Here is a 23,080-nt window from a genome sequence, read left to right as displayed (position 1 = left end):
TGGCACAGAATGCAGCTACTAAAAGTCAATTAACTATGCTACATAATATATACAGTATTTTGTATGTATGTGTATATGCATTATTTTACATAAAACCAATTAAAAGAAAATATACATAATTTTTAACACAACAAATATTAATTTCTATTCATAGGCCCCAATGTAAACAGAGATTTAAGGGTACATTTACTAAGCAGTGATAAAAGCGGATAAGTGAGCCAGTGGAGAAGTTGCCCATGGCAACCAATCAGCGCTGAAGTAACATCTATAATTTGCATACTATAAAATGATACAGAGATGCTGATTGGTTGATGGGGACATTTCTCCACTGGCTCACTTCTCCACTCTTATCACTGCTTAGTAAATGTACCCCTTAAACTACAGAAGTCAGGTTGTAGAGTGTGACATAACGCATAGGCATCACTGTGCGGATTCAATAGACATAGGGAACTGTAAAATGGAAGCCAGAGATAATCGTGGCATTGTGTACTAATATCAGGCATGAGTAGCGTAGGGAGTAGAGTGCAAGCTTTGGCTGTCACTGTGTACACATAAGTTTCACTTACTTGGGTTTAGGCTTCTCCTCTTTATTTATAAATTGAAGAGAGAGAGAAGAGAAGAGAAGAGAAGAGAAGAGAAGAGAAGAGAAAAGAGAATTGTGAATTTAAACGAAAAATGGTTACATTTCTAAAACTGGGAATTAGGTTCAGAGCGGTAAGTACAGGAAGAAATGCATAACAGAAGAACAATGAGATTGGAGATAGCACTATACTGTAGATGACACATATACGTATCAGAACCCCCTACAATTTAGGATGACATTCTTACATGTACTATAACTGTATCTCAGTGCTACAGCAGATTTTTTTTCTGTTATAAGTATATGACGTTTTCATTACTTCTTGTACATTTTTTCCTTTGATACAGTACACATATATATATATATATATATATATATATACATATTGATGTGGAGGTGTGTGCGATCCATATTCAGTTTTTATATATATATATATATATATATATATATATATATATATATATATCGTGATATAGGATATATTCCAATTATTGATGTCTGCATTGTTATGTCAATAATCAGTTCCAGGAACACCCCCAAGAGGCTTCACTTCTTAGACAAACAAGATCTCAAACCACCAGTTAAGAGTGCAAAAAGTTAGAGGGAAAAATCAACCCACAGACAATCAAATGATTCGTTAATAGAAAAAAAAAGTAATTCCTTGCTCTAGAGACAAAATGGAATGTGACAGAGGGAGATAAAGTGCAAATTGTAAAGGTGAGGAGAAAGTGGGGTGGTAAAAGACATTATGAAGGAGAGTAAAGCATTGGTTGACATTCATGAAATTTCTAGGTAGTTGATCTGGTCAGTGAAGCTCTAGGTCGGAGATCTAGTCAGTTAAGCTCTATGTAGGAGATCTGTTCAGTGAAGCACTAGGTAGGAGATCTGGTCAGTGAAGCGCTAGGTAGGAGATATGGCCAGTGAAGCTCTAGGTAAGAGATTTGGTCAGTGAAACGCTAGGTAGGAGATCTGGTCAGTGAGGCTCTATGTAGGAGATCTGGTCAGTGAAGCTCTAGGTAGGAGATCTGGTCAGTGAAGCTCTAGGTAAGAGATCTGGTCAGTGAAAATCTAGGTAGGAGATCTGGTCAGTGAATCTCAAGGTAGGAGATCTGGTCAGTGAAGCTCTAGGTCAGGGGTGGGGAACCTCCGGCCCACGGGCCGTATAAGGCATGCAAAGCCATTTGTTCATGCCCACCCGATTGTGTGTCAGCGAGACATGCCGCCGCTCACTCCGGCGGTGACGTGTCTCATCTGTCAGGGCAGGGAGGAGCGCGCAGCTATGTGTCCGGCGACAGCGATGGGTAGGATCTCAAACCAGCCGCCGGTTCGTGAGCCAATCAGAGCTCACAGACCAGCAGCCAATCAGGAGCCACTGCTGCTGGTCCACAAGCTCTGATTGGCTCATGAACCGGCGGCTGGTTTGAGATCCTACATGCTGCCGCCACCCGACATAGCCGTGCTCTCCTCCCTGCCCTGACCCCCTGACAGCTGAGACATGCTGCTGCCGCCGGATGGAGCAGCAGCCGGATGGAGCAGCAGCGGTGAGCAGCACAGTGGGGTGGGGGTGCATTTGTGTATCTGGTGCTGTGGGGGCATTTGTGTATTTGGCACTGTGGGGGCATTTGTGTAATCTGGCATTGTGGGGGCATTTGTATATCTGGCACTGTGGGGGCATTTGTGTATCTAGCACTGTGGCGGCATTTGTGTATCTGGCACTGCACTGGTAAATGACCCTTGGTAGAAAAAAGGTTCCCCACCTCTGCTCTAGGTAGTTGATCTGGTCAGTGAAGCTCTAGGTAGTTGATCTGGTCAGTGAAGCTCTAGGTAGGAGATCTGGACAGTCAGACTGTATGTTGATGACATTTATAGATGATAGGTGATAATTGTATCCTGCAGTGCCAGGTTAGTAGATGTGCTTACTACATACACTACACATGTGTGGCTGGGTGATGAACAGGACATGGTGAGTGTGATAGAATTATGACTTAACACTAGTGTGTACTATGCACGTTACATCCATCTTGTGCACATCATCATAATGATGACAGCATTTTTACTAGTCTCCAGTTTTACAGAACAGATAAATTGGGAAGTAAGTTCTATACAAATAATTATTTGGACAGCGGAGATCTAGGTCAGTGAGAGGGCAAGTTCTAGGTAAATGAGTTGGAAAATTAAACTATATAAGCACATAGACAGGGATGTAGGTTCTATACACATCAATAGGACTGAGGGGATATAGTCAGATGAGATGATAAGTACTAGATACATGTAAGAAATAAATTTCTATTTATATGATAGGGACAAAGAAAATACAGGCAGATAAGAGAGGAATGAAGTTCCCAGTGAAGAGACGGATAGTTCACATATCAGTTAGTTAGAGGAACAATGGCAGATAACGTTAGGAGTCATTTGATGAGATAAACAGTGGCAGTGCTGATGGGAAGAGCAATAAGTTATATACAGAATTACAGGGAAATTTAAAATATAGGTAGATGAGAATGTTAGTTCTAGAAAGGTGACACAGATGTTGGAACTATAAGCAAATGATAAAGTAGTCCGTTTTCTACAAACCAGATGTACAGTAGTAATGCAAGGAAGAGGAGAACTATATTAAGATGGACAATTAAGCTTTATGCAGTCAATTAGTTATGTTCTAGAAGGATGCTATGGATAATATTAGTGCAGCTGAGAAGACAAGTGGGCCTGATGAGTCGCAGGCTATGTTGGATGTAGTTGTATGTTTTTGTTGCGCATGCTTTCCGATTGGGTTCATACAGAGTTGCAGTCGCGATTTCAGACACACGCATGGAGAAGTAGATTGGAAATGTATTGGACATTCCTAATTTGGTAGTGGCTGTTCAGACATAAGGATATGGTCCCTCTGATGGGTGTGTTATGGGAGTATTGTGAGTGTGTCGCTGAAGTGTTTGCTTATACAGAAACTTAATCACTCACATACTCAAATGTATAATCTGCATCTACAGTACCATAGGGTACGTTTCCATGGCGCGACCAATGGTTGTGGCTACAGACACACCAAGAGGTATTTCCATGCTTACAGACTCTGACATTAGGGGTCTCAGTCCTTGCACGTACGGATGCACAGATGCAAACCAGGGAATTCCTCTGTAGTGGTATTTGCATAAAGTCGCAGACATGTGACCAGCAAAACATGTGAGAATCAAGCCCAAGTAACTTTTAGTAAGATGAGATGGGAGTAGTACTGCTGATAAGATTGCAAGTAGGTTATAGATAGAAGAGATGGACAGTGAAGCTGTATAGGAAGACAAGAGGGAAGTCAATTCTAGTTGAATTAAATGCTGGAACAAAAGGCAGATAATTGGGTGAGTCCTGAAATGATGAAATGGACAGCAGTAGACAAGGGAGGACTGTTCTAGAAAGAAGAGACAGACAGTGAACATAGGGAAGTAATTTCTACTAAGGTGAGATAGGTAAATGATTCAGAAATCCTAGAATTATTACATGGGCAGTAGTAGTAGTACAGTTGAGAGGGCAATTACATAGAAGTGGAGATGTTGCTCATAGCAACCAATCAGATTCTAGCTTTTATCTTCTAGAAGGTGCTAGATAAATGATACGTTTGATTGGTTGCTATATAGCTTTATCTAGTACATTCTAGAAGATAATAGCTAGAATCTTATTGGTTGCTATGGGCAACACCTTCACTTCTGAAACCTGCACTTTAGTAAATATACCTCTAGGAGTGCAGATGAAAGGGCAGGTCAGTTCTAGATAGATTAGCTGGACACTGGAGCTATAGTCAGATGATGTTAGTAAGTGTAGAAAGATGTGCTGGTCAGTAGTGTAGATGACCATACCTCCCTGCTTTTGTCTTATCCGAGGAGGGACACTTCCGCGCGCCGAAGGTGCGCGCACGATTTTAGGGGACGTGACCTAACAGAAAGGGCGTGGCCTCACGACAAGTGTCACAATTGCAAGCCACGCCCCCGTTTTCGTCATTATGGGGGCATGAACAGCGTTGTGAGAGCTGCTGGTCATGCCCCCTGTCCCTCTCTGCCGTGAATAGCACGCTCTCTGCGCACAGCATCTATTCACCGCTGCTCTGCTCAGAGCAGCGAGTGACAGGGGGGGATCTTCCAACTGCCCCCCCACCCGCGGGACACTGCGACCCACGGGTGGGACAGCGGGCAGACCGTGAAAAACGGGACTGTCCCGCCGAAATCGGGACAGTTGGGAGGTATGGATGACAGCTCATGTAAGTTCTAGATAGAGAAGATGGATTGTGAAGCTATAGTTAATGAGAAAAAACAGAATCTATACAGTATGTGTGATAGGAACATGTTACAGGAAAATAATATGTACATTAGAGCTATAGCTAGGGTACATATGAAGGCAAGAGATAATAAATAAGTATAGTGAAGCTACAAGCACATTATTAGTTGTTTTCTAGAAAGATGAGATAGAAAGTAAAGCATCAGGACAGGATGAGGTAAGTTCTAGAAAGATGAGATAGACAGAAGTACGGCAAATTAAAAGGTAAGTTACATCTATTAGAAGCAGATGCAAGTACATTTTAGAAAGATAAAATGGACAAAAGTAGTATAGAGAGTTCTAGATTAATTTGATCTACATTCGAGAGATACAGTAAGCACATGCAAATATGTTCTAGAAAACAAGGTGGCTGGTAAAGCTATATAGGCAGATGAGATGGAAAGCAAAGCAAGTTATATATAGATGATAGGCACACTAAAGGTATAGGCAGATGAGAGGTTATTTAAGTTCCAGAAATATATGATTGACAGTAGTAATGCAGAGGATAGGGCATGCTATATCTTGATAGATTAAATTAATACAGGTTGAGTATCCCTTATCCAAAATGCTTGGGACCAGAAGTATTTTGGATATCGGATTTTTCCGTATTTTGGAATAATTGCATACCATAATGAGATATCATGGAGATGGGACCTAAGTCTAAGCACAGAATGCATTTATGTTTCATATACACCTTATACACACAGCCTGAAGGTCATTTTAGCCAATATTTTTTAACAACTTTGTTTAATGAACAAAGTGTCTGTACATTCACACAATTTATTTATGTTTCATATACACCTTATACACATAGCCTGAAGGTCATTTAATACAATATTTGTAATAACTTTGTGTATTAAACACAGTTTGTGTACATTGAGCCATCAGAAAACAAAGGTTTCACTATCTCACTCTCACTCAAAAAATTCCGTATTTCGGAATATTCCGTATTTCGGAATATTTGGATATGGGATACTCAACCTGTACTGGGGTTATATGCAGATAATCAAGGTTCTAAAAAGATGAGATTGATAGTAGTACAGTTGGGAGGCTATGGATAGAGAAAATGAACAGTGAAGCTACAGTACAGGCAGGTGAGAAGGAAGTCAGTTCTAGAAAATGGACATTGAAGCTATGAGCATATGATGATATACTTACGAAGCTGAAGGTACAGAAAGAATAACTGCCAACACTGGCAAACTTAAAATAGGGCTAAAGCAGGCAAGAAGCTGATCTGGGACTGATTATGAGTTAGGAGCCATGGGAAAAAAAAAAGTAACTTTGTATGTAGAACAAATTTTTCTACGATGTAATTGGTGCAAATACAGTACTTTTTTATGGGGGGGGGGGGGCAGGGTAAATACTAGAGGCTTTTACATGTAGCCCACAAATGCCTAACAGCTTTGTTTTTACATTGCAATTTAGATTTGTGTTTTGACACCACTGTCAAATAAAAATCTCTCAGCACAATTTATATTTGCCACACCTGCAGTATTCCCATCTCAGAATCAGCCTCTCTTTGCCCAGAAACTCCTAAGCCACAGTAATTTTGAGGAAAGATCACATCCGTTTTGGATGATTGAACACAAGACTCTGTTGCAAATCAGAACTATTAGCAAGCATGAGATAGACAGTGGCAGTGCAGTTAAGAAAGGAAGTTAGGGGGTCATTCTGACCTGTTTGCTCGCTGCTGTTTGTCGCAACCGAGCGAACGGGTCTCTACTGCGCATGCGCCGGCACCATAGTGCGCCAGCGCATGCCAGACGGCCGAAGGCCGTAGCAGGGCTGCGATCGCCTCTGCCTGTCAATCAGTCACTTGGCGGGAGGGGGCAAAACGGCGGCGTTTGGCCACCGTTTCGTGGGAGCGGTCCGGCCAACGCAGGCGTGGCCGGACCCAACGGGGGACAGGCCGCAGCGGCTGCGTGATGTCACACGCAGCCGCTGCAGGCCAAGGAGCGATGAGTAGCTCCGAGCCAGCACGCTAAAGCTGCGCTGGCCGGGAGCTACTCTTGAAGTGCAAAGGTATCGCCGCTGTGCGATGCCTTTGCACTTCTGCGGGGGGGCCGGCACTGACATGCAGGGCGGACTAGCCCTGTGCTGGGCGTCCCCCCGCATGTCAGTGTGAATGATCGTAGCTGTGCTAAATTTAGCACAGCTACGATCAACTCGGAATGACCCCCTTAGTCCTATATAGATGCAATGGACTTTGAAGCTATAGGCAAATAGTGTAAGTTCTAATTGCAATAGTTATAACAATAAGGTAGTGCAGATGACAGTTGAAGTTCTAGAAAGTTAGATGACAGTAAAGTTACAGACTAGTGATAGGGAAAGTAGGAGATATATAGTATTCTAATTAGTTCAAAGAGACAGAATGCTGTAGGTAAATGGGAAAGTGAAGCTGTAGGTACACAAAAAAGTGATGCTGTAGGCAGATTGGATAGTGAAGCAGTAGGCAGACAGAAAGTGATGCTGTAGGTAGATGGAAAAGTGAAGCTGTAGGCAGGAAAGTAAAACTTTGGGCAGATCAGAAAGTAAACCTATAGGCAAACAAAAAGTGATGTTGTAGGTCATGGGAAAGTGAAGTTGTAGGCAGACAGAAAAGCGATACTGTAGGTAGATGGGAAAATGAAGTTGTAGGCAGACAGAAAAGTGATGCTGTATTTAGATGGGAAAGTGAAGCTGTACACAGACAGAAAAATAAAGCTGTAGGCAGATAGTAAAATCATGCTGTAGGCAGTTAGGAAAAATATGTTGAAGGCAGCAGAAAGTGATGCTGTAGGTAGGCAGGAAAGTGAAGCTGTAGTTAGACAGAAAAAATATGCTGTAGGTAGCTGGGAAAGTAAAGCTATAGGCAGACAAAAAAAAAGCGATGTAGGCAGATGGAAAAGAAAAGCTATAGAGAGAAAAGTGATGCTATAGGCAGGCAGAAAAGTGATGCTATAGGCAGGCAGAAAAGTGATGCTGTAGTTAGCTGGTAAGGTGAAACTGTAGACAGGAAAGTAAAGCTGTAGGCAGATTGGAAAGTGAACCTATAGGAAGACAGAAAAGTGATGCTGTAGGTGTATGGGAAAGTAAAGCTGTAGACAGACAGAAATGTGAAGCTGTAGGCAGATAGAAAAATAATGTTGTAGCTAGATGAAAAAGTGAAGCTATAGGCAGACAAATAAAGTGATGCTGTAGGTAGATGGGAAAGTGAAGCTGTAGATAAACAGAAAAGTGATGCTGTAGGAAGATGGGAACGTGAAGCTGTAGGCAGACAGAAAAGTGATGCTGTTGGTAGATGGGAACGTGAAGCTGTAGGCAGACAGAAAAGTGATGCTGTAGGCAGTAGCAGATCTTGCTACGGGCACGCAGGATTTTTGCCTGGGGCGCCGCCTTCCGGAGGGCGCCGCTGCCGTGGCAAGATCCGCTACTGGTGCACCCCGGTGCTTGGTAGATGTGGTGCTGTGCGGGTGCGCACCGCACTGCATTGTGGGAGCGGCACATAGACACTAGGGGTCATAACTTACCTCTAGTGTCTAAGCGGTGCTATGAGAGAGACGTCATGACATCTCTCCCATAGACCAGAGGAGCGGCACCGGCGGCCGGAGATGGAGGGCAGCAGCGGTCGGGAAGCAGGAGCGGGGATTGTAAGTATTAATTAGTATAATTTTTTTTAAAGCTGCGCAACTAGGGGGCACAACTCTACAGGGGGCACAGTACTGGGGGCATGGCACAACTAGGGGGCACAACTCTACAGGGGGCACAGTACTGGGGGCACAGCGCAACTAGGGGGCACAACTCTACTTTCGGGCACAACTCTACAGTGGGCATAACTGACCACGCCCCTTCTCCGTGAAGCCACGCTCCTATTTTTTCGCCAGGGGCGCCACAAAGTCTAGATCCAGCCCTGGCTGTAGGTAGATGGGAAAGTGAAGCTGTAGGCAGACAGAAAAGTGATGCTGTAGAAAGATGGGAAAATGAAGCTATAGGCAGACAAAAAAGTGATGCTGTAGGTAGATGGGAAAGTGAAGCTGTAGATAAAGAGAAAAGTGATGCTTTAGGTAGATGGGAACGTGAAGCTGTAGGCAAACAGAAAAGTGATGCTGTAGAGTTAGATGTGAACATGAAGCTGTAGGCAAGTTGAAAAGTGAAGCTGTGGGCAGACAAAAAAATGATGCTGTAGTTAGATGGGAAAGTGAAGCTGTAGATAAACAGAAAAGTGATGCTGTAGAAAGATGGGAAAATGAAGCTGTAGGTAAGTTGGAAAAGGAAGCTATAGGCAGACAGAAAATTGATGCTGTAGGTAGGGGCACCGACAGCTTTGCCGGGCCCCGGTAATGAGAGGGTGCGTGACCAATGAGGGTGGAGGTGTGGCCAGACAGGTCAGTTTTAAACAGAAAAACATATATAGTTAGGTGCACGAAGCGGGAGGGCACGTGCCGCAGAGGGGCAGGCGCCGGTTTCGGAACTGGTGGGAAGCATGCAGCAGCCGGCCGTGGGTAGTGTAGTGGGCGGGAGTATGATAGAATGGGCACGATCGCTCTCCTTCCTTTCATCCTGCAGAGAGTGAGGACTGCCACCGCTACAGCTGCCTCTCTCCCCAGCGTGTGCACACTGGGAGAGAGGCTGATGTAGCAGCAGCCAGTCCTTTCTCCCCACCTGACGTGCAGCTGCGGCAATGGGGCAGGGCTCGGGCCTTTGTAAAGAGTACCCCCCCTTTCTGCGCCACTGGCTCTAGGTATATGGGATATTGAAGCTGTAGGCAGACAGAAAAGTTAAGCTGTAGGTAGATGGAAAAGTGAAGCCGTAGGCAGACAAAAAGTGATGTTGTAGGTAAATGGGAAAGTGATGATATACAGTAGGTAGACAGAAAAGCGATACCGTAGGTAGATGGGAAAGTCAAGCTGTAGATAAACAGAAAACTGATGCTGTAGGTAGAGGGGAGCATGAAGCTGTAGGCAGGTAGAAAAGTGATGCTGTAGGTAGATGCGAAAGTGAAGTTGTAGGCAGACAGAAAAGTGATGCTGTAGATAGATGGGAAAGTGACACTTTAGCCAGACAGAAAAAGTGATGCTGTAGGTAGATGGGTAAGTGAAGCTGTAGGCAGACAGAAAAGTAATGCTGTAGATAGATGGGAAAGTGACACTTTAGCCAGACAGAAAAAGTGATGCTGTAGGTAGATGGGAAAGTGAAGCTGTAGGCAGACAGAATAGTGATACTGTAAGTAGATGGGAAAGTGACACTTTAGCCAGACAGAAAAAGTGATGCTGTAAGTAGATGGGTAAGTGAAGCTGTAATTAGATGGGAAAGTGTAGCTGTAGGCAGACAGAAAAGTGATGATGTAGTTAGATGGGAAAGTGAAATTGTAGACAGGTAGAAAAACAAAGCTGTTGGCAGATTAAAAAAACAATGCTCTAAGTAGATTGGAAAGTGAAGCTATAGGCAGATAGAAAAGCGATACTGTAGGTAGATGGGAAGTGAAGCTGTAGATAAACAGAAATAATGCTGTAGGTAGATGGAAAAGTGAAGCTGTAGGCAGACAGAAAAGCAATGCTGTAGGTAGATGGAAAAAGCAATGATGTAGGTAGATGGGAAAGTGAAGCAATAGGCAGACAGAAAAGTGATGCTGTAGGTAGATGGGAAAGTGAAGCTGTAGATAAACAGAAATAATGCTGTAGGTAGATGGAAAAATGAAACTGTAGGCAGATGAGACAGTGAAGCTGTAGGCAGACAGAAAGTGATTCTGTAGGTAGATTGGAAAGTGAAGCTCTAGGTAGACATAATAGCGATACTGTAGGTAGATGGGAAAGTGAAACTGTAGACAGGCAGAAAAGCAAAGCTGTTGGCAGATAAAATAAAATAAAATGATGCTTTAAGTAGATTGGAAAGTGAAGCTATAGGCAGACAGAAAAGCGATACTGTAGGTAGATGGGAAAGTGAAGTAGTAGGCAGGCAGAAAAGTGATGCTGTAGGTAGATAGGAAAGTGAAAATGTAGATAGGAAAGTAAGCTGTAGGCAGATTGGAAAGTGAACCTATAGGCAGACAGAAAAGTGATGCTGTAGGTAGCTGGGAAGTGAAACTATAGACATAATAGCGATACTGTAGGTAGATGGGAAAGTGAAGCTGTAGCCAGAGAGAAAAGCGATACTGTAGGTAGATGGGAAAGTGACACTATAGGCAGACAGAAAAGTGATGCTGTAGGTAGATGGGAAATGAAGCTATAGGCAGACAGAAAAGTTATGCTGTAGGTAGATGGGAAAGTGAAGCTGTAGCCAGAGAGAAAAGCGATACTGTAGGTAGATGGGAAAGTGACACTATAGGCAGACAGAAAAGTGATGCTGTAGGTAGATGGGAAGTGAAGCTATAGGCAGACAGAAAAGTGATGCTGTAGGTAGATGGGGAGTGAAGCTGTAGGCAGACAGAAAAGTGATGCTGTAGGTAGATGGGAAAGTTAAGCTGTAGATAAACAGAACATAATGCTGTAGGTAGATGGAAAAGTGAAACTGTAGACAGGCAGAAAAGTGATGCTGTAGATAGATGGGAAGTGAAGCTATAGGCATATAGAAAAGTGATGCTGTAGGTAGATGGGGAGTGAAGCTGTAGGCAGACAGAAAAGTGATGCTGTAGGTAGATTGGAAAGTGAACCTATACGCATATAGAAAAGTGATGCTGTAGGTAGATGGGGAGTGAAGCTATAGGCAGACAGAAAAGTGATGCTGTAGGTAGATGGGAAGTGAAGCTATAGGCAGACAGAAAAGTGATGCTGTAGGTAGATAGGAAACTGATGCTTTAAGCAGACAGAAAAGTGGCACTTTAGGCAAATGGTAAAGTGAAGCTATAGCATAAAGAAAAGCGATGCTTTGGGAGAATGAGAAGGTGAAGTTATAGCTTGATGGGACAGTGAAGCAGGCAGAAAAGTGTAAATTGAAGTTTGAAGTGAGGAGAAAAGTTATGTTGTAGACAGATGGGAAAGTGAAGCCAAAGGCATATGTAAATGTGAAGCTGTAGAAAAATGGGAAAGTAAAGCCATCGGTAAATAGAAAAATGAGCTGTAGAGAGATGGAAATTAGAGCTGTAGACAAAAAGAAAAATGTAGCTATGTGTAGATGGGAAAATGGAGCTACAGGCAGATAGAAAATAAAGCTGTAGGTAAATGGAAAAGTGAAGCTGTTGGTAGATTTATACAGTATAAAGGAAAGTGAATTTACAGGCAGAAGCTAAAGTGAAACTAGGTAGATGAGAAATTGATGCTTTAGGAATATGGCATAATAAAGCTTTTGGCAGATAGATGGTAAAGTTAAGCTTTAGACAAATAGAAGGGGGAGTTAAACTGTAGGGAAATGGGAAGGTGAATAAATAGATTCAAAGAAAATTGAAGTTGTGGGAAAATTGAAAAGCGCTGTTAGAACTTGTTGGTATAGGTAGTTAAAAAAGTGAAGCTGTAGTTAGATAGAAAAGTGAAGCTGTGGGTAGATGGGAAAATGAAGTTGTAAGCAGGTAGGATGTGGTAGGTAAATAAGAAAGCAAAGCTAAAAGTAGGTAGATGAGCAGTTGTAGGTAAATGGGAAAATTAAGTTGTTAGTAAAATTATAGAAGGGAAAATATATCTGCAGACAAAGGGTAAAGTGCAGCTGTAGGTAAATTGGGAATGAAGCTGTAGGAAGATAGAACAATGATACTTTAGGCATATGGGAAAGATCAGCTCTAGGCAGACAGAAGAGTGATGTTGTACATACAGGAGAAAGTGCAAACTGAAATTTCAGAGAAAAAAGTTAAGTTGTAGATTGATGGTAAAAAAATTATCGCTAGAAAAGTTGATAAGTACAGTAAGACTTTGGGGCTTATTTATCAATTATTTTGTGGGGTACCAGCAATTAATAACTATACCCCAAATTTATGTAACCTGGGACCAGTCTCCCATTTTCGCACACAAAAGCCATCCCCATAGGTTTCTATGGAGGCTACTTAATAGCCACACTTACCAACCTCTGGAATGCATTGCATTCTGGAGCATGGCCCTGGTAGGTAACGCCATCTGAAGATGGTGTTATCCCATTGTAGCCTTGGGGCTAGAAAACGCAAATAGTAGTGGGAGAGGGATCCTTAGGACCCCTTCCTGGCACTCACTAGTCACGTATGTGTGGTCAGCAGAACGTGTATGCCCAGTATTGAGTGTGGCACCCAAAGAAGTAATGAAGGGATTACAAATGCGATCCCTTCACTACTCACACATGGCAGAGACGGGATCCTTTTGGAGCCCCTGTCAATACGGATGTCTTGATTACTTATTGCTGCAAATAGCGATTGGATAGTGAAGCTGTACACTTATAGAAAAGTGAAAATTAAATATACAGGAAAGTGAAGTTGAAAGTAAATGGGAAAATGAGCTATAATGAAATGGAAAAGTACAGTATAACTACACATAGCTGGGAAAGTGAAACTAGGCAAAAAGACAGGTGAAGCTGCAGGCAAATGAGAAAATTACGCTATAGGTAAATAGTAAATTGAAGATGTAGATAGATGGAAGCTGCAGGCAGACAGAAACGTTGAGTTGTTGTTGGACACCAGCAAAGAGAAAGTGAAGGTACAGGGGGATAGGGAAGATAAGTCAATGGGAAAGTGAATGTGATAGTAGATTTATAGAAAGAAAAGTTGAAATGCAGTCAAAAGTTAAAGTAAAGCTGTAGGTCGATAGAAAAGCGTCCGCGTCCCAAACGTGGTCCTCAAGGCACCCCAACAGTCCAGGTTTTAGGGATATCCCTGCTTGTATGTAATTAAACTGACTGAGGTAATAATTAAATCCCCTGTGTCTAAGCAAAGATATCCTTAAAATCTGGACTGTTGGGGTGCCTTGAGGACCGCATTTGGGTACCACTGCTTTAGGCATATACTAGGATATTGACATTGTAGAATATAGATGGGGAAACAACGTTTTTGACAAACACAAAACTGAGGCTGTAGGCAAATGAGAAGGTATTGGGTAAAGCTAGCATTGTTTGATAGGAAAGTGAAGGTGTTGGTAGGCAGATAGAAAAGTGCTAAGTAAAGCAAAAAGTAAATCTGTAGGTAAATAGAAAGTTCGACTGTAGGTAGATGGGAAAGATAAACCTGTAGGCAAGTGGGAAAGTGAAACTATGTAGACAGGTAGAAAAGGGAAGCTATTGGTAGATTGGAAAGTGAAGTTATAGGCAGATAGAAAAGTGTAGCTGTAAGTAGATACAGAAATGAAGCTGTAGGAAATGGGAATGTAACACTAGTGAAGAAGGAAAAACGAGGATGTTGAGTAGTTATGTACATAGAAGCAATGTACTGTACATTAGAGAGAACTACAAATTGCAATAAACATACTAAGTTGGTGAATGACTAAGATATATATTTACAGATGATACCTGAAACAACCTTCTGTAGCACTATATTATTCGTAGCTTGCAGCTATGTCTCATATTGTTATCAATACAAGGAATCTCCCTTTTAATCACTTTTGATTTTTTTATATACAAAATGCTATACCCTCTCCCCAGCCTAGGTCATTTCAGGTAAGTAAGAAAGACTGAAATTTATATTGTAAGTTGTCGAGACAGAGAAAGAGACAAAGATGGAGCTAGAGAAAGAGAGAGGCTGTAGGTCAAGAGGAGTTACTAAATTAGGCTTCAGGTCCATGGAAGAGAGATTAGACTGCTGGTGAAAAGGAGGGAAGGGTGGAGGAAGAAAAAGAACGTGCCAATGATCTCAGATCTCTTCAACAATCCATTCATAAGTATGATGAGAAATGGGGAAAATGTATTTAGTAAATAAGTAAAGAGAATGAAAAACAGGCTGAGCCAATAGGTCAATAATTTGCTCTGGAACAGACATAAATCGTTTCCCAATCACGTTGATTTCTCATTATATTTAGAAAATTGCTGTAACTATAATAAATGATCCAGCTGTATCTATCTGTTACCTTTATGGCCAGTGATGCAATCATATGTTGTATCAGTGGGAACAATATAATTCAGATTCAAATTTAAGTGTCGGATTTATGCTAGTTTCACAACATAAAGAAATTATGTTTGCTGTCCCAGATTGCATTAGGGAACCCAGAAGTCTTATGTGACCCTCAAAGTTGTCACATGCACCATAGTGATTTACAGTTTTAGGTCCGTGACAATAGGTTAGTCCATGAATGAATTATAATATGTCATTTGTTGACTATCCAGCTAGAGGTTAACTTCTGTTTGGGCCTCATTAATAGTTTATGGTGGTGCTGTGATCTCATCATGTCAGCTGATGTTTTCCTGCAATTGTACAGTTTCTGTGGTAGGGTCATGAGACCCCTGATAAATGATCTGTTGGCCACTACTGCTTTATGTGACGTTGGCTCAGCTTGATATATACAGCATTGGGGAAAGGTAGAGACTTCAAAACAAATGAGGAGAAAAAAAGTGCAAATTAAATACCATCGTATTCTTCACCGTGTTCTGTAAGTGAAAAGAGATTGTTAGTTCACTTTGCTGCTGCTCTTCTGTGTGAGAAATCGAGTTTATGATGACATCACCAAATGAACCGTTTATTCCGGAACAGCAGGCTCCCCATGCACAGAACTTCTGGTTGCATCACACTGTTACCAGGGGGTAAGAAGCTGTGTTTTTCCCAATGTGGATTACAAACACTAATTACAAACTATTTCTAAAAAAGTGACTACTGAATAAAATAATGTTTATCCCTCATCCATCCGATAAGATTTGTACTCACCATGATCAAAAATTAAGTTACTGCCTTTGCCTGAGACACATCTTACCATGGGCTCTTTCTATAACACATATTTCCTATAATTCCCTGTAGGGAGATTACTGTTTATATCTGGGAACCTATTTTTCCTAATGTTCCAGTGTGACAAATGCAGATGCCATGCAAAATCAGCATTCGAACAAGCAGAGGCATAGCACGTTGCATGTCTTTTAGCTCAGAATGGTGGGTACGATTTGTTTAACATTCCCTTGGTGTTCCCGGGACATTTCCGATCAATCGGACAACCAATCGTTTCATGTGTATGCACGATATCACGCGCTGGCCGCTCCCATGGGGTCATCCGTCGCGTTCCCTGATCTTTCTGCATATTCAAAAGATCAGGGGGTGCCACCGATGATCCCATGCAGTGCTATGCGCGGGAGGGGGGGCTGGTAGCACAGCAGTAGGTCGTGCACCGGTTCTCACCGTGAACATGGACGCCCGATATGTTGGCCCTCAGATTGTCCATCACTTCAGTGGGTACACGTCATACCATGTGTACCCACCTTTATGCTCATATTTCAGATTTTAATTGAGCATATCTGGGTAAACACCTAAAGATTTATCTGTCCAATCTGTCTGGTGGGAACAAAAATCTGGTAATATACGGGAGCAAATGACAATCAACCATTTGCTCCTAAACGCTGGAAAACAGACAGTGGTTAAATCTGTTTATTTAACAAATTTTTTGGTGTACAATCATTTTTGTTAATTTTCTAGTGTTTGGGAGCTAGTGTTTGGTTAGCTCCCATATATTAACAGATTTTTGTTACCACGAGACAGATTGGACAGACAAATCTTTAGGTGTGTACCCAGCTTTACATTGTACTCACTTGAACAAGGAGAGACAGGTCAAGGATGTTCTGTTTAGTTCACTTGTAATTTCTTAGCCATGCCCCTTGCATCTAATTTTAAATTATATGTATATCTTTAAGATACACCATTAAGATGCATACATTTCTGTGTCCCATAGGCTCAATGCAAGTTTCCAAGTTGTTGGTGATGTCACTCACATTTTGACATTATCTACTGTACACGATATCTTAAAAGACGTGCAACTTAAAGCTCAGACACAGAAATATAAGTGTATAGACGCAATTTGCTCGTGTGCAAAAATTGGTCCAAAATGTATTTTTAACTTTAAATCAGGGCCATAGTTAATAGGTAGGTATGTTTCCTGTTAGAGGTTAGAAACTGCCTTATGCTATAAATACATTTATTATACATCCTGGATCTTCAGCGCACTACCTAAGCACGTGAAAGGATGAACTGAAAGGGGCGGCACTTTAGGAGGCCCTATGTGGATTATCGACAACAGAGGAAGGTCAGTTACATTCTTACCTTCCTCCTCTGCCCCCTCATAACCTTCCTCCTCTTGAACTGTCTCTTCCATTACTTGTTCAGGCTCTCCTTCTTCTGAAGTAGGTGGCATAGGCAAGGTGGCATAGTTCAAGCAGTCACGCAACAGCCAGAATGGGGTAGGGGGGCGAAGGATGCATTAAAAGGCAAGGCAGGAAGGAGAGAGGAAATATGAAAGCCAAGGCACAATAATACGTACTTGCAGTATAAGATGATGCAGACCATCAATATTTTTGTCAACTAGAAAGAGCATTATTTGAGCTGCAGATTTTCAGGCTGCACTCATAAAAATATTTGGTGCTAATATCATGTACAAAATTTCTAATGCTGGTAAGGTGTTTGCCACTGAAATCAGGAAATATTACTCAGCTCGTTTACAATCCGACATTACTGTTTTTTCTTTCATGATGACAGGATAATGCATATTAGGCAGGTATAGTAAACTTTACTGGCTTTTGTATGCTCTGGCTGCACGGTGCAAATGTCAGGTCTGTCACATGGTCTTGGATCCAAAGCATCCATGCAGCATCACCCACATATAGACCAGCAAGCACATCTCAACTGTCAAATGCTATAAGTTTCTCATCCCCTATGTACGAGTGTGCAGAGCAAGCATTATCGGCACAAGCACTTGGGTAACATGACTGGATTCAAATGAATATAAGTGAATACTGAATATGCAGACAGATCATGTTATAAAAATATAATGGGTTGCCTGGTGATGTGATTATGGGGAGGTTGGGTGATAAACAGATCACATACCTTCCTCGTGGGATTCTTCAACTGTGCAGGGAAAGCATTAAGGAGAGGAATAGCAATTAGAAAATGGAGGAGATAACAAGCCAAACAAGCTAGACGAGCCTCTTTTTGCTGCAAGGAAGCCTTTGTGGCATAGGGACACATGGGAGCTAAGCCATGGAGTGCATAGGAACTTTAACCTAGATCACTGATTGAGAGTCTATACAATGTCCATGTTGTTCAGTATTTAGTCTCACTACATAGGACCTCATTCCTGTGAAACGTGTTGATAAGTGTACCCATTGCCTAGGTACAATGGAGGCAGACATTTTGATGAGTGACCCAAAACTAGTGAGAATGCAGCTGACCAATTCACCAGGAACTATGGACATCAATAGGGTTCTTTATGCTTATTCCTACTGAATTCAAAAGTATTGGCTGATATAATGTCTGTCTCTGCTGTGTATGCAACAGCTAAGCGTCACCCATTATGTCATTTACAAGCATTTGTCTCAGTGGGAGTAATTTTATTCTGAGTAATGTGCCAGCAAACATAACCATGATGTTCAGCCGGCCAGTTACCTCTTTGGGGTGTGAGAAAAAATGAGCAAAGATACTGGTTTTCGTGGGCCTTAGTCGGACTGTTCTGCAGCACACTGCTCAGAATTGAATTCCTACCAAGTAAACTTCATTTTATAATAATCGACCTCTCGGTTAACAAAATACTTTCCTAACTCTATACAGAGGACTTTGCAGTGTATGAAAGTCTTCCTACACACAACAGTACAGAAGAAACACAACCTCTACCCACACAACCACCCAGCCCAAGGTAACCCCAGCTAATGACCACAACATACCTTCTTGGGCTTCTTCTGCCAGATATTTTGATAATGTGACAAGTGCAGGGTGGAGAAGTGAGAAAATAGACAAAGCAAAACGTTAGCAGTCACACAGACCTACAGTACATAGCAGTGGTGACATCAGCAGTGCACGGCAGAAAGAACACATGTAACCATCACCATGTAATCACAGCCCTCTTCACAGTAATTAACAAAAAAAAAACAGTATTCCCTCCAGTACATCCACAGGTGTTTTGAATGTACGTAAATCAGTGGTTTACACGAGTTCACATGACAACATATAGACAGAAAACAACCAACATGCACAGTAGACATGAACCTATTACAACTACATATAACAGGCTCAGATAGTTAATGTAAAATTAAAATTATTGGAACCAAGCGGCAGTGATCATATTAAAGAAAATACAACTGGATTTAAATAATCATGCTGTATAAATCCTCAGTCCCACTCACCCCATAATGCTGTTCTGATGTTGTCATTAGGGAAGTGAAAGGATATTTTAAAGTGAACCTGTTTTCCGCTCACAAAGCAGAGATTTTCATTCCGAGAATGAGGCATATCAAAATACTAATAACCAGTCGTAGTGATGGCTCTGGTCATGGAAGGAACTATAGTGGGTGCAAGGGGTGTCATTGCTATGAGACTCAGAGGCTTAGGGGGGACTGAACTCAGGTTATAAAGTTGCATACTAATTTCCCAGATTTGCCTGCTTAAAAATAGGGCCTGAGCCATCGCCCAGCCTGAATTGTGTGACATTACATTTTCAGTAAGAGGAGCGTGCAGTGGATGTTATAATGTTAAGGGGGCACTGTAATGTGGCACATCTGAAATGGAGGCACTATGGTGTGGCATAATGTGAACTGGGACACTGATACATGGCATAATTTGTAATGGAGAGCACTCTAATGTGGCACAGTATGAATAGGGGGCACTGTAATGTGCATAAGATGAACTGGGAACATTATGTCATAATGTTATTTGGGGATACAGTGTGGCATAATGTGTACTGGCAGCCCTACACGTAGCATTATATAAACTAGGGAAATACAATGGTTCATAAAATAAAGTAGGGCACTACTATGGGGCTTAATAGTAAATAGGGCACTGCTATGGTTCAGAAAATTAACTAAGTGAACTAGGGCACTATTATTGGTCATACAATTAACAACTGCTGCAGAGAGGTGTCTCTCAAGAAGCATTGGGACAGGGGCCCCTTCAATATGTTGCTATGAGGCCCACAAAGTTCTGGTTAGGTTCCTGGAACTTCCTGGCTCTGATTTTTAAGGAGATAATACTGTAGATAGCAATGTCACAATGCTTCAACAAAATGGCTACCTCCACCCTGTGTAAACAAATATGCACCGTAATGAAGCCTTTGGTTATATGTCTCATTGCTTTAACAAAATGGTTACCTCCATGTGAAAAAATATGCACCTTAGTGAAGCCTTTGATTATATGGTTTTATTATGGCCATAGTTTCTATACTGTATTATGGTCATACTTTCTGGTAAGCGCCTTAAGTCCTATTGGAGAAAGACCACTATATAACAATGATTATTTTTATTTGTCCACTCATAATGGTTGTGACTGGGACTGAAGGACAGTCAGCAGCTACCACCCAGGCTGCAAAGCTGAAAGGGTCTGTGTGGAAGTCAATATTTTGGGGTAATTTGGTTATAGTTCATGGCTAGGAAGCATCAGTTTTCCCTGTTGTCCTAGGCGTTAACATTTCTAGTTACTGCTCTAATACAATTTAATTTTAATTCTAGCTGTAACCGAATGACACTGTAATATTGTTTGTGGATGTGGTTTGAGAGTAAGGTCCCAGAATTAACCCATAGATTTCATTATAATGAATAAGTGGGAATGATGGATGAGATAAAAGACACTGCACACTCACAAATGTGGCTAAATCTATGTTTTTTCAGTGAGAGGCCTAAGTAAAAACAGTTATACGTTAATAGGAAAAATGGAGTTTGGAGAAATTAACAATTTCACTGCAGACATGTTCTATTAAACAGTGTTCTGTGTTAATTTATTTCATTTTTATTTAAAGTGAAGGAGCTAGTAAACATTAGAGAAACCCGGGTCATCAATCCGGGCCTAGCGTTTGTTACAGGATTAGGTGTTGATTATCAGCTATGTGCACATTAGATTGAGATCCAGTTACCTTCTTCGTATTCTTCTGTATTTGTGTGTAGAGATAAAAGAAAATGAAAACATCATGTAAACAAAGACAAAAGCGACAAGTAACAGACTGCGAGTCCCAGTAGAGATGCTTGAATACGTTTTATAAATTCCTGTGCTATAAACTAATGGTAGAGTGGTTCAGACGTTTTAGAGTCTGTCTGACCATTGTTTGCTCTTGTTCATGGTAAATATATACATTTCAAATGCCACTTTGGACAAATATTAAAAAAAATAATGTAATAATAATAATAATAATAATAATAACAAATAATAATGAGTCTTAATAATAATAATAATAATAATAATAATAATATTACTATATCATAGTTATCATTTTCAGATTATTAAAAATTGCTTTTTTTTTTTTAAACTTAATTAATAAAGCATTTTTTCCAGTAACGAGCCCCTGCTATCCCCATCCTGAGATGGGAAGAGCAATAAGAGGATTGCAGCAGGACCTTCTTAGATGAGCCTCCCTATGCTTTATATGGGGAAGTTCTTTGAGCTATATGGCTGGGTGGCACTCGATATACCGGCTGTCTTGATCCCGTCTGGCCAGGGGGCTTGTTAAATGGGGAGTAGTCATACCTATCCTTTATTTAATAAATATATCCCATAGTTTACTTTAACAACTTTTCATAGATAACCAAAAATTATTTTGTGGCAGTCAAAACCAAATGGAACTGGCCATCTAACTACTCAAATATCATAGTTTATTAAACCTGTTCTAATAATTCAAGCATTTCTAATTCCAAAAATGTCAGCCTCAGTCATTTAAATTATTATTATTATAATTATTATTATCCTTTATTTATATGGCGCCACAAGGGTTCCGCAGTGCCCAATTACAGAGTACATAAACAAATAATCAAACAGGAAAACAGCAACTTACAGTTGACGACAATATAGGACAAGTACAGGGTAAAATTGGGCATATTTAACACACATGTGTGCATAGCTACATAGGAATGCACTGCTATGCAGTTATGGATTGCACACATCACCTGCACATTACTGCCCCCCTTACAACATGCGTCCAATGTGCTATATAAAGAATTCCCTGTTTTAGAGGCTGATTTGCTATCGGTCTATCTGCAGCAAAACAACATGAAAACAGATGAAGTTGTGTAAATGAGTATATTTCTAGCTTCATAAGAGGAATTAAAGAGAATGCTTCCAAGATATCAGTATTTTCTAGCAAATAATAATGTAGGTGCACTTAAATTCCTCATAGAGCTTCTCCACAGAAGTAGTAATTGTTTATTGTAAAGTAGCAAGTTAATGCCCAGATTTATCAAACCTTGGAGAGTGATAAATTGCACGGTGATAAAGTACCAACCAATCAGCTCTTAACTGTCATTTTCAAGCCTGCAACATGGCAGTTAGAAGCTGATCGGCTGGTACTTTATCACTGCAATTTATCACTCTCCAAGGCTTGATAAATGAGCCCTTAAATGTTTAATACTCTGATTAAAATAAATGTAGTACCGTGTTTCCCCGATAATAAGATCTACCCTTACTTCTGCAGAACGGTCCAAAATAAGCCCTACCCCGAAAATAAGACCTAGCTAAATCCCCATTTTGTCTGGTTCCTGCGCTACACTACAATGCCCCCAGCTCTGTCCCCCTCCCCCCCCGCGCATGAAATGGATGCCGCTGTTAAAGATTTAACAGTGGCATCCAATCACAGCTGCAGCGTCTCACTTTCTTACAGTGAGTGCGCACCCTCCCCTCGCTTTCTGTGAATGACGCTGGCGTGCGTGCCAGCGCCATTTACAGAAGCGCCGCGGAGGAGAGTATAGAAAAAAGGGAAAGTGAAGGGGAAAAAAACGGTAAGTAAAGTATTGTAAAGCAGGACTGAGGGGCAAAAAGGAAGAGCTATACCGTTGAGTACAAGAAAGCAATTGCCTGTTTATTGGAATTGCTGTCAATGATAATTAAAATAAGCCCTACCCCGAAAATAAGCCCTATGGTGTTTTTTGGACCCCCCCAAAAAATAAGACAGTGTCTTATTATCGGGGAAACACGGTATTTATATCACCAAAACTGACATGAAACACATATACCCCATAAAATAGACACAAAAAACATATGCGGCTGCTTTTGAAGCCCTGTAAGAAATGTACAATAAAAAACGATTGGCCAGCAGGTGGCAGTGTTACCAGAGACCCTGTTAGTAGGATTCAGAGTTATGCATAGTTAATAAGAGATGCTAAGGAGAGCAGATCAATGCATTGATTTTAAATATACAAAAATTAATACTGCAGATGTGTATTAAACTGCAATATACATCTTTATAT

The 23,080-nt window shown here is 41.2% G+C and overlaps 1 protein-coding gene across 4 annotated transcripts in view; it reads right to left on the bottom strand.

Annotated features, from left to right (window-relative positions):
* The window catches only part of TNNT3 (troponin T3, fast skeletal type), a 52,992-nt gene that overhangs the window by 23,876 nt on the left and 6,036 nt on the right, over window positions 1-23,080 (bottom strand). Inside the window, exons 1-5 of one of the 4 annotated variants that reach the window (XM_063944716.1) lie at window positions 18,584-18,652; window positions 17,751-17,771; window positions 16,971-17,045; window positions 15,299-15,319; window positions 567-585 (exon numbers count right to left, since the gene is read on the bottom strand). In XM_063944716.1, coding sequence (XP_063800786.1) covers window positions 567-585; window positions 15,299-15,319; window positions 16,971-17,022 — 92 coding nt within the window. In that variant the 5' untranslated portion in view covers window positions 17,023-17,045; window positions 17,751-17,771; window positions 18,584-18,652. Of the gene's footprint in view, window positions 1-566; window positions 586-15,298; window positions 15,320-16,970; window positions 17,046-17,750; window positions 17,772-18,583; window positions 18,653-23,080 lie in introns of those variants that run through there. The other 3 variants (XM_063944713.1, XM_063944714.1, XM_063944715.1) reach the window with 3 other exon arrangements.

The sequence above is a fragment of the Pseudophryne corroboree genome, chromosome 11, assembly GCF_028390025.1.
Source record: "Pseudophryne corroboree isolate aPseCor3 chromosome 11, aPseCor3.hap2, whole genome shotgun sequence".
Taxonomy (NCBI): Eukaryota; Metazoa; Chordata; class Amphibia; order Anura; family Myobatrachidae; genus Pseudophryne; species Pseudophryne corroboree.
The sequence above is the reverse complement of the archived record's forward strand: the minus strand, read 5'-3'. Positions and strand labels throughout refer to the sequence as shown.